We start from the raw sequence: 18,063 nt of genomic DNA, 5'->3' as shown, positions 1-18,063 counted from the left end.
GCAACGGGCCATCACGTCAAGGGCAACGTTGGGGTGGTCTGGGGTGGAGATGTACAGCTGAGTATCGTCAGCGTACTGATGGAAATCCACCCCAAAACCACGAATGATCTCCCCCAGCGGCTTTACATAAATATTGAACAGAAGGGGAGAGAGGACCGACCCCTGAGGCACCCCACAAGTTAGGGGCCTAGGAGTCGACTTCTGTCCCCCTGCCAATACAGACTGTGGGCAGTGTCAACCTGCTTTATTTTTTTGAACCCATAGAACGTTGGAAATAAATTATTTGAAGGGACTATCCATCTATCTGTTTGTCCGGTAGCAAAGTACAGGTAGTCCTTGATTAATTCCAACAATCGGGATCTCTTTAGTAGCCACAATTCTGGCAATGTGATAGCATAGTGATGGCAATTCTGGCACTCCCCGTTGCCATTGTTTGGCAAATTACCCGCAGGTCATTAAGTGAGGGCATCACGTGGTCTCTCTTTGCAACCTCCTGCTGGCTTCGCCACTGATTTTCCTTGTCAGAACCAACAAAGAAAGTTGCAAACGGTGATCATGTGATGCGGGAATGCTGTAACAGCTGGAATTCTGAGGACCTGTTATAAGTATCCCATGTTCAGTGCCATCGTCCATTTGAATGGTCACTGAACAAGGGGTTGTTAAGGCGAAGCCACCTTTAATTCTTCATAAACTGAACAAAAGAGGACCGAATTTGACATGTTAAAGAAACACTTGAGTTTGAAAATGATCTGGATCAGGCTAGGGAGAAGGGAAATGCAGAAGAAGTCCTTCCGTGGGTTCTTGTGGGAGAGGCAGTTAGGCGCCTGCTCAGAATGTTGCCTTCGGGTCTGGCCTGAACCCGCTTCCTCCTGTCTCCGCATCTAGAGTGAAGCTGCTATGAAAGGGCTGGAAAGAATTCCAGAAGGCACATTTGACGAGCTTGTTCTTTCTATACAGAGAAATGTTGACATCTATATTTTCCTCTCTGCTTTTTAGCCTTCCTTATCCCGTGCTACATTCTCAAGTCATTAAGCAGTACAGTTAAGAGATTATTTTAGTCTTGAATGGCAGATCGGTAAATTGATCTCTATGACCACCCGAGCTCTGAATTCTGAATGGTTGCTTTTTCCCTACCAATCGGCTGTACGGGAGAAAGGGTCAGATTTTGAAGGAAAATATGGAGTTTACTTGGCTTCATCTTTCTCCTGGCCACCGTTTCTTGCAAAAGCCTTCCTTCTCTGCAAATCCTTTTCTTCTTCTCAAATTACATTTGATATGCTAACTAAATAACAGAGGTCTTCTAGTCCAATGGTCCATAACCTTTCTGGATTGGCAGCCCGGCAGGGGGGAGGGGATGGTTCTGTGTGAATGGTAGGCATTTGCATTTGCGCCCGCCGCTCACACGAGAGGAGCTGCACGCACGCTCACCAACCACTTGCACAGCTGAGTTCCAAATGGGCCATGACCGGGAGTTGGGAGCCCTTGTTCTAGTCCAACCCCCTGTTCAAGCAGGAGACCCTATACCATTTCAGACAAATGGTTATTCAATCTCTTCTTGAAAACTTCTAGTCATGGATTGCCCACAACTTCTGGAAGCAAGTCATTCCACTGATTAATTGTTCTAACTGTCAGGAAATTTCTCCTTAGTTCTGGGTTGGTTTCTCTCCTCAATTAATTTCCGTCCATTGCTTCTTGTCCTGCCCTCAGGTGCTTTGGATGCCTCTTCTTTGTGGCAACCCCTGAGATATTGGAACATTGCTATCATGTCACCCCTAGTCCTTCTCTTCATTAAACTTAGACATACCCAATTCCAGCAACTGTTCTTCATATGTTTTAGCCTCCAGTCCCCTAATCGTCTTTGTTGCTCTTTTCTGAACTTTTTCTAGAGTCTCATATTTAGGGGAAAAGTTGTTATTGTTGATGAGTAGGCAGAAGATGGCTTGACCTTCCCCCCTCTGCCCCCACTATGTAGACACATAGTGAATCAACAACTTTGGTCGCTGATGGACCAACATGCACGTTTTCAGTTGATGTTGGCTTCTGAAAGTTTAAATGTATTTGCTGACATTTCATTAAGGGACATGTTGGTTCTTTTAAAAATATGGAAATTAAAACAAAAGTGTCCTAGAATTTTCCCCATAATTATTTGTCCCATTGAATCTTACTGTGCATTCCTATAGCAGTTTCCTTATTACAAATTAGGCAAAAGAAGAAGGTAGAAGTTAGCTTTGCTTCAGGAAATCTGCCAGATGAGTCCAGACAGGAGTCTGCTGTTGCTACTTTGACTGCTAAGCCCAGCGCTGGCTACTAAAATTAATCTTGACTCATAGTCTGCAATTGTGAATTCTAGAAGCAAAGAAGTTTTTGGCCTGACTTGGGCCTTCATAACTCTGCTATTAATCTTTTAGTTTATGTAAAACCAGCAAAATACGAAGGCATGAACAAATGCAGGCAAAATATGGAATCAAGACATTGTCAGTTGTAATACATCATATTTCATTTAATAGTATTAAACTAATATTTTTTTTGCTATTATAGGTTTTCTTTCTATTGCTGTGAATTAATATAGGAGACTGCTGCCTTAAAAATAGAGTAAGAGGAAGAAAGAAAGCATAACCTTTTAGGGAGGTTGTTTTCAGTGGGGAATGGAAAGAGAGCCTGCTGCTTGGATGAATTAAGTCTTTCAAAACCCCTTGTGAAGGAAGCATGGCTGGCATTCGGTTGTCACCAAGATAAGGTGTAATCTCTGACCATTGGTTGGTATCTGTGTAGATAAACTATTGGGGGCAGATTATTTTACTCTAAATAGTCAAAGGGCCTGAAGACTAAATCATAGGAGAAGCCAGATATGTCTAGCCTATGGAAGAGGAGGATTAGAAGGATTAGGGGGAGATGATAAGTATCTTCTACTTCTTGTGGAGCTGTGACAAAGAAGAGAGAATGGACTTATTCTTATTCTACAGGGCATAAGAGGGCATAAGTAATGGATAGAAGCTTGTCAAAGAGAGATCCAACTTAGGAGAAATTTTCTGACAGGGAGACCAATTAATCAATGAAATAGCTTGCCTCCTGGGGTTGTGGATGGTCCATCACTTGACGTTTTCAAGAGTAGAGTGGACAACCATTTCACTGGGATGGTACAAGTCTCCTGCCTTGAGCAGAGGGGCGGATTAGAAGACGTCTGAAGTTCCTTCCAGCCTGTGATTCTATACTTTATTGTGTCTGATCCTAACTAAATGAATCTGCTACATTTAATAATTAGAATATATTAATTGGGCAGTTAACCAAAATCCAAACGCTATGATGTTTTCCCTGAATTCCGAAAAATAGTTTCCAAAGGGTAATAAATGCCATCGTAAACTCCCTCTGGTAAGTGTTGCGCTAATTTCACTCCTAACTTGGTTGCAGAGTAAGATATAATTCATGGGTCCTTCTCCTTCTGTTTTAGATCTGGATCTCTTTCAAGTAGAAGGGGAGGTGAGGTTGAAGCATTAAAGGATCTTGAAGTTCTGGTGCTAATGTTGCATCTAGTCTGTTCGGGGAGTTTTTATGTCTCTAGACCAACTATTTGACAGAAATGTACACCCTGAGGGTTGTATAATAACACAAGCAAACACGTTGTGCAAGCTTTGATGGCAGAGCTGAGCCTCGGGCCAGATTAAATTGGAATTATTTTTGAGGAATCACTAATTTGACACGTGCATGCCATCGTAATAAGCATTCAGTAGCTAATGTGGCATAAATTAAATGCAATATACCATAAAAACCAGACAGTGGGATTTTAGTGCCATGGAATTGAAGACCTATAAAAGGAGGCTTGCCTTTAAGGCTTGGTGTCTCAAAAATCAAAGCCTCCAATGTTGTTCGCACTGCAGGAGACGGCTGTAGGCTTCTGCAGACTTTGATGGATGTTTCATAATGAAGGTAGATGTTTGGTTGGATCGTTTGGGCCTCCTGGAGGCTAAATGATTCCTAATCCGTACTCAGTAGTTTCTTTTCCTGCCCAGTTGATACAAAAATCAAATTTATACATTTGTCTTGAAGATATCAAAATATGACCCTTAACTATTTTGAGCATTGCACCTACCTGAGTGTATCATGTGCCTTTCCCTTGCATACTCAGAGTAGTCTATGCTATAAAAGCAGAGAAAATAATAGCTCATGGAAGCAGAATTAAGTAAAGCAATGATTGAGGCACAGAGAATGAGAAGAAAGTGACCTGTTTGCACATTTTGTCATTGGGCATTTAAATAATGCACCTTGATCCAAGAAGCATATATCCATATAGGCCAACATTGCTGTGATTAAGCTTTGGGGGAATTGTACACATTGGATAAGTTAAGAATGAAATTACAGCTTGCAGAAACATAATCTGGACCACATTTTCAGTCAAACAGCAAAGAATAATTGTGCTGTGTAGACATTAGTTTTGAATGCAAACGTCCCAGGCTCAGTCAAGACAATTCCAGAAGGAATAGAAGTTTTAATGGCCATTGACTGTAAACAGGATTGAGTTAGAAAAAGTGATTTGGTTTAAGGCTTCCTTTTAGCTTCCAGGATTTTTGTGTGTGTGTGTGTGTGTGTGTGTGTGTGTGTGTGTGTGTGAGAGAGAGAGAGAGAGAGAGAGAGAGAGAGAGAGAGAGAGAGAGATTGATTTGCATATTTACTGTATATATGTAATACGTAAATAATATTTGCATATTATTTACTGTATACTACCGGTATTGGCTATTGTGAATGAATGATGTAGCCAGTTTCCACCCAAATACACTTAAGCTCTTACTTCTTGGGAAAAAGTATTGGATAAATGTGCTCCCCAGAATTGAACTCTGATTGTGGACATGCTGCCACCAGGTGGCAGAGCAGCATAAGGCTGCAACCCTAACTGTTTTCTGATCCTTCTTTCCTACTACCGGTATTAAGTAGAGAAATTCAATGGCCAGTATGGGGAGGGAATTGTTGGAAGTGGCTTTCAATCTGGGACATTTGAATTGGAGTCAGTGTGTAGACTTGGGGTAAAACTTCATCTGTCAGCCTTTTCTTCCCCTCCTCTATGTTGCAGCAACAAGTTTGGGGGAGGGGTTAGCACCTAAATCAGTTAAGGGTGAGGTCCCTGGGAATCAGCATGGATATATCCGAGTCAAATTCTTAGGGGCCTTTTGGGGTTCAGCCAAGCAAATGTTTCTGAACTTGCCTTAATTTTCTTACTTTGTTTTTGTAGCTGGAGATCCAGAATACCAGCAGCCTTTCTGCAGATGGGGAGCTGAGTAGCACATGGCCTATAGGCATTCCTCCACCTTTCCAGCCAAAGACCCGTTTTGAGGTGCTTCACTGGGATTATTTCACTGAAGAGGCGGCTTTTTCCTGCGTGGATGGGGCCCCCAAGTGTGAGCTCCAGGGGGCAGATGCAGCTGATGTAGCTGACGTGGTTGCCGCAGCAGTGGAAGAGCTGAACCGCCGATACCAGCCGGTGCTACATGTGCGCAAGCAGCAGCTGTTGAATGGCTACCGTCGTTTTGATCCTACCCGGGGCATGGAGTACACCTTGGATCTGCAGTTGGAGGTGGTGACCCAGAAGGGGCATAGCCGTTCTTTGGTCAAACGTGTGCATCTCTTGCGCCCTCTCAGTGAGGTAGAGATTATCCCCATGCCCTACGTAACAGAAGCCAGCCGTGTCAATGTCATCTTGCCCCTGACGGCCTCAGAGAAGGACTACGCTGCTCATTTCCTTGATGTCTACGCTGCAGCAGCCTTTGAGAATGCCGAGAATGCCGTGTTGACCTTCCTCTTCATCTATGATCCTTTTGAAGCCCAGAAGGTGGCTCAGAATGATGTTTTTGGGGCCGTGAAAGCACACATCACAGAATATGAGCGGCGCCACCCTCAGGTGAAGATTCCTTGGATTAGTGTAAAGACGGATGTGCCCTCCCAGATTAAGGTGATGGACATCATCTCCAAGAAGCATCCTGTAGATACGCTCTTCTTTGTGGCCGGAGTGAGCACTGAAGTCACCACCGAGTTCCTCAACCGGTGCCGCATGAACACTATCAACAGCTGGCAGGTCTTCTTCCCCATCCATTTTCAGGGCTACAACCCCACAATTGCTTTCCACAACCAGCCTCCCCCACTTTCTGGCTTAGACCTAGTGCGTGATGCTGGCCATTTCGACCGCGAGGTTTTCGGTGAAGCTTGCTTTTACAATGCTGACTATATGGCGGCACGCACCCGGATGGCAGTCGATGCCCAGGACAATGAGGATCTCCTGGAGACCATGGACATCTATGACCTTTTTGTCAAGTATTCCAATCTGCATGTCTTCCGTGCAGTCGAGCCTGCCCTCCTGCAGCCCTTCAGGCCCCAGATCTGCAATCCCCGGCTGAGCGAGGAACAGTATCACCGCTGTGTGCAGAGCAGCTTGGAGGGCTTGGGCTCCCGGTCCCAACTGGCCATGGTGCTCTTTGAGCAGGAGCAGGGCAACAGTACCTGAGGCCAAGCTCTCCCCTGCCTCTCTCGGCCCATCCGCTTCCCTACCATCACTTCCTGAAATGGCAGAGGAGAGCTGACTATGACTGCTTAGGCTCTGAACCTCGGGGGTCCCGGCTGGCTTTACAGATGGTGGAAGAGAATGGAAATGGGCGGTGTCTGGTCCCACCCCAGGGCTGTCTCTTGCTCTGTTTGCTGAGGAGAAGTTCAACCTCTCTCCCAGGCATGAGGGCCAGCAGGCAGGATGGCTCAGGGCCCCAGTTCCTGCCTGGTGGCTGCCAAGACAGCTAGAAGGGTTTTCAGAAACGTCAGCAAAAAGGGGGATGTGTTGATGTGGAGGAGGCTGGGTGTCTGGTTTGTGGGACTACTGGGGGATGGAGTGCTAGCCGGCCCCCTCAGGATTTCTCAGTTTGGGGAGCAACTAAATCAATCTCCTGGACTTTGGTTTGCAGCTCCTCATTAAGTGGGTGAGAGGGCTGAGGGATTCCTGTTGTATTTTATTTGTCCTGTGACACTCTTCGTGGAAACCATGACTCGGGCTGCTTTAGCCGCTGCTTAGGATCCAAGGGGAAAGGGAACGATCGCAGCTCTTGCAAGGAGAGCTCAACTGCCCCTTAGGTCAGGCTGGCTCTGGCTCTGAGGGGTCAAACCCCATTTCTTGCCCTGGCCTGCTGCCATTTTGTTGTCTGCTGTTGTCTGCAGTTTTGTGTAGTTGCTATCTTGCAGCCTGATGCCCTTGCCCAGAACTCAGAGGGGCATGTGTGGGCCAGCCTGGCATTGGATCGGGGAGCTGGCAAGCCCAGAATAGAGGGAAGAGATGGAGCTTGGCTCTCCAGTGGGATTATATTTAACGTGGATTCAGTGATTTAAAAAAAAAACCTTACATTTTAATAAACTGGAGTGAAAAGCAAGGTGTGTGTTGATAATTTTTTTCTGTTATGGCTATGTATATGGCAGAGAGATATTGGGGAGCAGATGGGGACTATTTCTACAATGGAGCTTCTGGGAAATCAGTGTGCGCTCCCTAAAACTAGAAAAGAGCAGCTGGATCTTTTAAATGAAAGAACCCAAAAAGAACAGCTGTGAAATTAGCATCTTCGGTTTTACTAGATGTCTGAAAGTATGGAAGAACAGATAAAACTAACTTCTGCCTATAAATTGCAGCCACCCTTTGGCTATGCAGCTCCAATTTTATAGAATATTCTCCAAGCCTATGATTTCCTGTTGGAGAATAGTTATCAATAGAGTAGTCAATGAGAAAACTAAAAATGGAATTGGAGGCTCAGTTGAAATGGGGCGGTGAGTCCACAAAAGAGCCTGTGGGTGGAAAGAAAGGTCATAGCAGGAATATGAAGGGCTGGGTGGAAGATAGATGAAAACACCGGAGCTGAAGGAAGAATACTCACAGAGGAAAGTAGGGGATTTCCAGGCCCCACCTTCAGACATGCTGCAGTGAAGAACACCCAGGAATCTCAGGAGGCATTCAAAACATCACTGTGTTACCCAACAGGAAAATGTTATGTCAGTTTAGAACAGGGGTAGGCAACCCAAAACACTCAAAGAGCCACTTGGACCCGTTTCCCACCGAAAACAAAACACTGGGAGCCGCATATATATATATATATAAGCTCAGGGGTAGGCAACCTCGGCTCTTTTATGACTCATGGACTTCAACTCCCAGAATTCCTGAGCCAGCATAGCTGGGCTAGCTAGCTCTCTCCTGCCCTTCCTGTTTCCTGCTTCCTGCAGAGACGCAGCAAAGGGGGGAGCCCCGCCCAATAAGCTTTTCAGCTCCTCCGAGAACACCGTGAGACCACTCTCTTTTTTACACACAAACACAGAAAGAGAGAGAGAGAGAGAAAAGGGAAGGCAAGTGCCTCTCTCTGTCTCTGTCTCTCTCTGAAAATGGCAGAGGAGGCTGGGAGCCGCAGGGGAAGGCTTAAAGAGCCACATGCGGCTCCAGAGCCGCAGGTTGCCGACCTGTGGTTTAGAAGCACCACTCCTGTAAGCTTCCCTCATCATACACATACACTTTCTTTAGATTTGGGGAACATGTACACAATACTGGAGTTTAAAAAGAGAGACTACGCTTGTCACAGCCTCTTTTGGGTGCTGCTATGGCTTTCCTGCTGTAGATGTCTTGTTCCAAGATTCTGTAACAGTGTCTTAAAGCTATACATAATCTGGGTTAATTGTTGAGAGCTTGCATCCATATATATGGGGAATTCAACAAGCTCATGGATTAGGGCGCAGAATATCTTAAGCTCAGGGCTATTCAGTGCTATTCAGTGTAGTAGAAAACACAAACTTAAATTTTCTTGGAACAATTTTGTGTGCTGGAAGGAAAACCGCGGCTCATCCTTACGACCACAGATGCTCTGAACACATTTTAAGAACCTGCATTGCCAGCAAAAACAAGTTGTATAATATATATGAGAATAAACTCTCCTTTTTACCTGGCTTGACTCTTGGTGTCTTCACAGAGACATCTATGTCATTTTCATGCCAATAGTAATGAAATAGTTTGCCACTGTCTTCTCCCAGGATAACTTTTTTTTTTTAATTACCAATCTAGTTTACAGTTCTGATATTTTCTGGTGGTCTCTTTTGCAAATACCAATCAAGTCGGATCCTGGTTTATCTTTCTGGGATTGACCAAGGCTGACCACTGTAATGAAGCCAAAGTAATCTCTAATTTTCAATTGTTTGCTTTCAAGTGGAATGTATCTGTGTATATCTTGCATCAAATTCAGAATCGAGTGGAAGGCCAGAGTTGATGTAAAAGTCATTGGGACACAATTAAAACACTTTTCATTTATAGGCAAGATTGGTTAATAGATCAGTACTCTATTTGTTTAACAATCTTGACAACATTTTAGAGAGCTCATTATAAACATTTCTTTCATATTTACTGTTCAATGTTCGTTAATATAGGGAAATGTAAGGTCATCCTGTCACCCAAATAAAGAGAGGGATTTAAAATGCTTCTGTTTTGTCTGGCTTCATTTCCAATATTCATCTTATGTGGATTGATGAAGACCCAGCTTGTTCTTTTAGGAATCCTTGAATAGATCTGTAAGCCCCTTTGAAAGGGCCCTAAGGATGCTCTAAGGAAGTTCTAAGGATAAGCAACTTCTCCAAGTATTAAATTGGAGTTTTCCAAGGAATATCATGGTGGAAGGAAAGACTAGGAGATACAACAAAAGAAAGATCTTTCTGAAAGACAACTGTAGCAAGCCACTTCTGTATCTTTTCTAGGAAACTATATGGAAACATCTGATGTCAAGCTCAACTTGAGAACTATTTTCACCTTTTTTTAAGGAGCAGGATGGTGTATTAATTGAATATTGAACATGTTTTGATTTACCCCAAATAAACACTTAAGTCCACAATTAGACAAAGGCCATTTTTGGTACTGAATTTTATGTACTGCTGGTAAGAGCTGAAAACATCCAGTTACCACTGTTCCCTTCGCAATATTTTTTTTCAAACAGGTATCAGTTGGTAGATCCAGCCTCAAGAAGCTTCATCTCTCCTTTTTCCAGGGACTGAGGTCTGGGTGACAGAAGCAATTTAGTGCTGTTAAGTAATTGTTGAATAATCTAAACTGATGGTGACATTTGTAACCCATCACTAAATGCTCAGGTGAGCTCAAGTTGACAAACATAGCCTGAGAACTGGTCATTTCTTTTATGGGTTTCCCCAGTTCTACTCTAGTGTAAATAGTTTACTTGTCTGTGTCATTTAAATCTTCTCATACAGTTATGTGAATCTTTTGAAAAGGGCAGATGCCAGCATGGCGTATTTCACATTAATATCTGGTTCATAACAGCAGAGATTTAATTAATCTGTAGTTAAAAATAAAATACAGATTGACAGTGGCACTAGCAATAGCACGTAGACTTATATACTGCTCCATAGTACTTTATAACATTCTCAAGTGGTTTACAGAGTCAACATATTGCCCCTAACAATCTGGGTCCTCATTTTACCAACTTTGGAAGGATGGAAGGCTGAGTCAATTTTGAGCCCATCAGGATCGAACTCCAGATTATGAGTAGAGATACCCACTGCGCTATCAGTGAAAGAACTCCACTACAAAATAAAATAAGAGGATAGTTAACAGAAATAATTAAAAGATGTCCACAATTAAGATGTTTGTGGGGTCGTTTTGATGCAGAAAACTGAAATCTGGATTTTTACACTGGACTCGTTTGTAATAAATATGGAAGAAGAACTACCCAAGGGCCCTGTGTCCAGATAGCTGGACCTCAACACTGATTCATATTATGCCACCTCCATCAGGTGAAGGAAGGAAAACCTTGTATAAATGGAACATAAATTGTATTTGAAGCAAGCGCCTTTCTTAGAACAGTGTAGGAGCAGGTTCAAAGCATATTTGCAATTTCTCAGGACCGCCCACTGCTCTAGGTATGTTGTACCTAGTAATTTTATTAAATGCATTTTTTTTAAAAAAAATGTTCATTTCAATTTACACTAAGCTGTTAAGGGGAGTGGGCAACACAAACATGTTCTGGTGACCTCTCTTTGGTGGATAGGTTTAATGAATGGATGTACAACTTATCTGCTGAAGTCTCTAAACTTGATTCCTGCAAGAGAAGGACTTGTGGGATCTTTTAAATGATTAAGGCTCAAATAAAATTCTATAAACTCATGGAGTAGTTCAATAGTTGCAGTTGTCAGTCCATTGTTAATTCTCCAGCATCACTTGAGGTTTCTGTACTATAAAAGCACTTTGCATAGTGAGGCAATTGATCCCTGCTCTGGTGCTGTCATTTTTCTTAACAGGCTTAGGCCTTCAGAATGGATCACTTGAAGAACCAACTCACCTGAGCATAAGGTTGACCGAGCTAAGATGAATCAGCCTATCAAATCTTACCCAATAAAAAAATAAAAGCTATTTAATAGTAATGGTTCATTTCAGCAACTTGGTTGTTAAGAGAAACTGTCACTAAGTGAAACCATGACTGTGCTTAGGATCTTACTTCAGCTTTCCTTTACCTTACAGACCTGCAAAAGTCGTAAATGTGAGGACTGATTGTAAAGTTACTTTTTCATCACCATCATAACTGTGAATGGTAAATGTCCAAGGCAGTTGCAAAACGAGGATCTTTATTTTTTTTTTTAAAAAAAGTTTTTTATTTATAATACAGTTAAAAAAGAAAAAGAAAAGATTGGACATGTCCAAGGCAGTTGCAAAACGAGGATCATTTTAATACAGTGTTATTAAGCAGAATTTCTTTTCTCCAAGTCTGTAAGGTGGTCAGGCTATGTTTTAAAAAGAAATTAGGGGGAGGATAGGAAAGAAAACTGGCCTGTTAGCCTTAGTCTCTCCTGAGGAAAAAATGAACGTTGTTATTGCAGGGGTTATGAAACTTGGAAAAGCACCTTTATTGACCAAAAAAACCCAGAATGTATGCAAAGGGTCTTGCCAAAATGCTTTTAGGGTTAGGGTTTAAGCATTCTTTGAGCGCATCAACAAATATAGCCATGTAGGCAATTATTTTTTTTGTTTAAAAAATGAGCCTTCACTGGAGAAAGATACCCAGCTGTTTACTAATTGGAACTGGCCTTTGCTGAATGCCAATTGTCAGAGGACTGTGTCTTTATGTTGAATTTTAAAAAGAATCCTCCTTCACTTGATGGATTTCCTCTGGAGATTCTTCACCCCCAACTGCTCCTAGTAACAGGGTTTGCATAGCTGTTTATGAGGTTTTGGGCTTTTTTTTAAATAGTATGGGGAGCTATGAAAAGATCAGGCAATCGCTTCCTCTCCTCTGGATCAACCTACCATGGAGAGCCAGACTTTCCCCTCCATCTGATGTTTCCAAAATCCATTTAAATATGGCTCTTCTGAAAGGCTTTTGAGGAACAGGTAAGGCGATCCAGCCCCAAAATGGAGCCGCTATTCATTGTGGATTTATCTTTTCATGTATGCTACCCTACATGATGGTGTGCTTGCTGTAAGTGGTTAGAGCAGGGGTAGTCAACCTTGGCTCTTTTATGACTCGTGGACTTCAACTCCCAGAATTCCTGAGCCAGCTGGCTCAGGAATTCTGGGAGTTGAAGTCCACGAGTCATAAAAGAGCCAAGGTTGACTACTCCTGGGTTAGAGGTTTTGGAAATGGAGTGGCTTATATACCAAAGTACGCAAATAAATGGTTCTTACTAGAAACAGGTGGCAAATTTGTAGGACATCTAGAGTTTCTTGAGAGTGAAATGTTCTGGACAACTTACAAATAAAGAAAACTAACTTAAGATGTTGAGCCACACCACAGCCAGGCATTAAATCTGCTCTTTTTCAGAAGACGCGTTTTGGGGCACACCATCAGCCTCACCCTCAGGGGCACATTCCCCGCCTATCCTCCCATACAAACTACAGCCAGAATTTGCCCACACTTAAGAACCAGAAGTTTCTGAGGAAGAAGGAGATCACTCTTCTGGCAGCCTCTGGGAGCTGGTCCTTCTTTCAAAGCCACCAGACTCTCACTGTTGCAGAAGTAGGGAGCCAAAAAGGAATTTGTTAATTGGTTTCTGCTATTTATGTGCCCCTCCTCCAGAAGACTCTGAGCGGCTTCTTCAACCATCTGCCTGCTGTCACCATCATGACTCTGATGTTGGCAGCAGAACCCTTTTATTCAGCCAAACCAAAATTGATATTAATTGCAATATTTTCAGTTCCACAACAGTCTTTTTCTGGTAAAAACCAAGAAACAGCAGCAGAAAAATAAAAATAAAAAATTAAGGGCTAAAGAAAAAAGAAGGGAATTATAGTTGGTGTTTCTCTTATTCTCTACATGCAGCAATATGCAAGAATGGGTACACAAAATGGGCTGAAGCATTTTGAAATCCAGAAAAATGTTATAATATTTGGCAGAGGTTCATATTTGGCCTGTCTTAATTCACAGGATTCTAAGTAGGAGGAGATACAACACAATCAGACTTGTAAGGTTCTGTTCTTATAGCCAATCTCAATAAAAGTAGTTTTAGCTTTCCTAGGGAATTGATTTCCCGGTCTGGTCTATCCAGTGTGGCTGAGATTTTTTTGTCCACTGCATTCTTAAAAAGGACATGAGAGAATCTCAGGGAAGGGAATTTAGATGCTTTGTGGTACTGTGAAGCAAAGTAAGGTTGCCGGAAGGAAAGCCCGCAATCGCTGAGGCTTTAAAGTGACCATTTTTGTAAATACAAATACCGTACCAGCAGCTAAAATCTACATTAGTTGGATTTTACCCAACATACTTCACAAGGTCAGTTACAGCACAGGTGGCTCCATTCATCCAACATGCTAATTTCTGGTGGCTTTAATCTTACTAGATGATGTGATGTCAGCTTATTTGATCAGGTTGTGACTTGTGTTTCCCAAAACGGAATACTTCAATACCCCAGGTTAAGTCTGTTGTACAAGCCAATGCTGAGGTTCCATCTTGTGTGAGATGCACAGCTCCTTTGACTGTTAGAAAGCCGAGGTGTCCAGATGTGTTTATCAAGCTGGGGAAACTAATAGTGTCAAGCTAAATAACGCTTTGTGCTCCTTATAAAGAGAACTGTCTTTGCAAAATATGAGAAAGTGGCAGAAGGCTTCAAGAAAGAGATCTTTCATGAGTCCATGATCCAAGCCTTTTCACATAGGGTGGACTTGATTGTCCCTGGAATTCCTGCGGCAAGAATCTTGCTGACATTGGGGTGGCCCTTGGAAGCAAGTTGTGCTTATTGGACTGAGTTTTGTGAACTGTGGTGTATGTATCCTTAGCAGGGCTTTTTTTCTCATAGAACGTCCAGAATGGAGTTCTGGCACCTTTTTTGGATGGAACCTTGTAGGGTAGGCAAGGCAGGTTGTATGACATGTGTGAGTTCCGGCACCTTTTTTTTTTTTTTTAAGAAAAAAAGCACTGATCCTTAGATCTGCCAACAGGAATCTGTCCAGAGTTCTGTGTGTATGTGAGAGAGAAGAGCATCATTTCCTTGGGCTTGCTAAATTCAGCTTGAGGCCTATTTCTCTCCATCATCTTCTGTCCAAATCTGTTGATTCTGTTGACAAGCACACCTCCCATCTTTTCATGTTTTTCTCCTCTTTATTGCACATTAATAAAACAGCAGTGGATATTTTCTGTTAAAATTTAACTGGGAAAGTTAACTTTTTTAAAAAAAAAAAAGCAGTAATGATGATCATCAGAAAAAAAAAATCTAAAATCCATATTAAATGAATATCTTTAGCAGACCAACTGAAAGTTGATAAAATAGCTGCAAGCGATTGGGTTTTCAATGTTTTTTTTAAAGATCCAGCAAAAAAAGAGCCTGTGCCAATAATCTCTGAATATATTAAAGAGGAACGCATGACAGGCTGCCAACACTGTGAAATGGGGGAAACACAGCACTATCCTTCACTGTCCATGGAGAAGGGGATGTTTTAGAATGGGAGCACTGCCATCAATGCATGAAGATGTGGGTAGGACGTCCAAGAGACAGATACAAGATCAGGAGCAGAAAAACCGAGTACTAACAGAACAGAATATCTGTAGTTTGGGATAGAACTGGTGCTCTCCGAGCACAGTTGTTTTTGTGCAGAAATTTCATTATGTGTCCAGGGAACAACGCCGGTGCTTCTGGAGCGGTGACCTAGCCGTGTAATGAAACGACTTCACAAAATCAACTAAGCTCAGAGAGCAGCAAGAGCTCCACAGAAAAGAAGAGTTTTTCAACCCTAATGGAACCCAAAATTTCTGTGGCTAAGCAAGACAGTTGTTAAGTGAGTTGCGTCCCTTTTAACAACCTTAGCTCTGAGAATGGAGCCATGCCAAAACAACCTCTCTTTTTTTTTGTGCCAAAGTCGCTAAGAGAATCACTGCAGTCGTTAAGTCAATCTGGCTCCCCCCCCCCGTTGACTTTGCTCATTGGAAGCCAGCTGGAAAGGTTACAAATGGTGACCACGTGATCCTGAGAGACTACAACATCCCGATTGTCAGGAACCCAAATTTTGATCATGTGATCGTGGGAATTCTGCAATGGTGGTAAGTGTGAAAACTCAGTCATAGATCACTTTTTTCAGGGCCACTTTAACTTTGAACGATCACTAAACAAATGAAGGTGGGGGGGCGCTTGGGAGCACAGCTTAGGAGGCGGGGGGGAGCTTGGCAACACAAGGAAACAATAGCCAACGACTTTATAGCCAGCCATCAACACCCCAATCCACATCTAAAAAGCTACACACAACAGGCACCATGTAAATACCACACACAGAACAACCCAAACCACAAAGACAAGTTCCCTGAGGATGGGGGCTCCGGCATGAGTCCAAAATCTCAGAAGACTAAGACTCTGGTCGTGGTGACCGACCCAGATTGGATCCTGCAACTAAACAAATGGTTGTAAGTTGAGGATTACCTGTACATTCCTCCCCCCCTTTTTCTATATTGTTGGATTGCAAACTGATTGGAAGTCCATATATAAACACAAGATAAAATCCCTCATTTTTCATCAACACCACAAATGTGGGACTCATCATCAGGCACAGCATGCTTTCATGCTGAATACTTTGTTTTTCCCTTTCCAGCAGGGATGACTGTTTACGTCATATGCCTGGCTGCGGTTTAGGATAACCTCAAACTCATGGCACCGTTGCTCCAGCAGGGTTTCTTAAGGACACCTAAGCAAGTATTTCTCAACATAATCATCCGTTTTTAAAAGCTTGATTCAGCCACCAGGAAGTCCGAAAAGCATATTTTCCAAAAAGTGTTTTTGCATCAGAAAAGACTGTGGATCTTTCTGAAATGGCTTTCATCAGATAAGCTTGTGATCTTGCATAAAAGGTTATCCAAGGCCAGAAAATGAGAAGCTTCATGAATGAGCTGGGAATGTTTTTGGAGATACTCATCAACCTTACAGAATCTTTGTTTGTCCTCTGTATGAATGTAAATGTTTGTGCTTCCTTAATACTGTTCTTAAATAAAGCTTCCTCAAATTGTTCAGTAAGCTTACTGTCAAGATCTTCTCTCACTTTTATGTGACAGCCCATCAAAATGGGCAGTTTTCTTCCTCATAAAGGACTAACTCATTAATGTTCTTCCTCAACACTTTGGCTTGGCTGTCCCCCCCCCCCCCAAATCAGGACATCTTGCAGAATTGCCAGCTCAGTTGCCTTTGCTCCCTGTGATGGACAGGTTTTGTTTGTTTTGTTTCTTCCTCATGTTAATTTTGTTTGCTTTTTACAATGACGTCTCTTTTATATAATCCATTCTCTCTCCCTCTCTTGCACACAAAGAGCTCTTCTGAAATAATAGCTTTGTGGATGAAACAAATGTGCCAATCAACGTAAGTTGGCTAATTCATGCTTTTGTTCCAAACCAAACTGCATGACTGAGTTTAGACTACTTTTTCAAACGCTGATGACCACAAACACCCTTCCTTCCTCCTGCAGAGAAAGGATGATGCAGGGAGATGAGGATGTAGAGAACTTGTGGTTTTGTTAAGCAGACAGCAAGGTTTTGTTTACTCTATCACCACAACTCTGACATCTGAGGCCTCCCCACTTGGTTGATGATCTTGTCCCCTCTTCTAAAATGTTCTCCAAAACTTTCCTCTGCCAACTTGATGCCTTTTCTCTTCTCTGGTTGTTCCTGCCGATGGCAAGGGTACTCAGATCCAGTGGTGGGGTTCAGCCAGTCCGCACCACTTCGGCAGAACCAGTAGCTAATTTTTTGTTGCCCAGGCCCAGAATGGACTTCCGGAAGCGGCATCCATACAGAGAACCGGTTGTTCACATATTTGAATCCCACCACTGCTGAGATCTCTGTAGCCAAGTGGGCACATTGGAATTTTGAGAGCAGTTCAGAAAATGGCACCCTTGGCCGAGGGCTGGTCAACCCACCATTGGCTGCTAAGCTGCATGGTGGCCAGCTAATCTAGAGCCAATTGCCAAAAATCGGCTGGGGTGAAGGGTTTTCACTACCACCCACTCCTCCTAGCCCACCAGCCAACTTAGCTGTCTCTTGTTTCTCAACAATTAAGGTGGCATACTGAGGAAAGTATTTGACTGCAACCACCCATCATTTTTATTTTCTAGGGCCTCGGGCTCTCTTAAAAATAAAGAGGGTGCTGGAAGGCTGTTGTTATTTTTGGTAACAGTATATCTGCCTTCAATTTATTTAGTTGTTATTAGAATATTTTTTTAAAAAACCCAGTGGAGTGGGAAGCCTGGCAGAGGCCAAGAGAGGTGCTTGTGAACTGTTGGTGATCTTGGGCAACACGTTGTGGGCTTGGGACTTATTTTATTTATTTTATTTATTTATTTATTGGATTTTTACCCCGCCCTTCTCCTTGCGGACTCAGGGCGGCTAACAGCCTGATAAAAACAAATACACAAAATACCAAAATACTATCATTAAAACATAATTAAAAGGAAATATTAGATTGGCCTTTGTTATTTTAAAATTATATTTAAAACCCCGCTAAAAATTACCCCTTAGGCCAGTCCTGCTAGTTGAAATAGCCATGTCTTAAGGGCGCGGCGGAAGGAAGGGAGATCCGGGATCACCCGGATCTCTGGGGGTAGTTCGTTCC

The 18,063-nt window shown here is 42.8% G+C and overlaps 1 protein-coding gene across 1 annotated transcript in view; it reads left to right on the top strand.

Annotated features, from left to right (window-relative positions):
- The window catches only part of CHPF (chondroitin polymerizing factor), a 22,827-nt gene extending 15,467 nt beyond the window's left edge, over positions 1-7,360 (top strand). The window contains exon 4 of the mRNA XM_015815183.1: positions 5,222-7,360. Within this exon, the coding sequence (XP_015670669.1) occupies positions 5,222-6,487 (1,266 nt within the window). The 3' untranslated portion in view covers positions 6,488-7,360. The remainder of the gene's footprint in view (positions 1-5,221) is intronic.
- Positions 7,361-18,063: the final 10,703 nt, after the last annotated feature.

The sequence above is a fragment of the Protobothrops mucrosquamatus genome, unplaced genomic scaffold, assembly GCF_001527695.2.
Source record: "Protobothrops mucrosquamatus isolate PMUCROS unplaced genomic scaffold, P.Mucros_1.0 scaffold324, whole genome shotgun sequence".
Taxonomy (NCBI): Eukaryota; Metazoa; Chordata; class Lepidosauria; order Squamata; family Viperidae; genus Protobothrops; species Protobothrops mucrosquamatus.
Note: the sequence above shows the minus strand (reverse complement) of the source record. Positions and strands in the feature narration are given on the sequence as shown.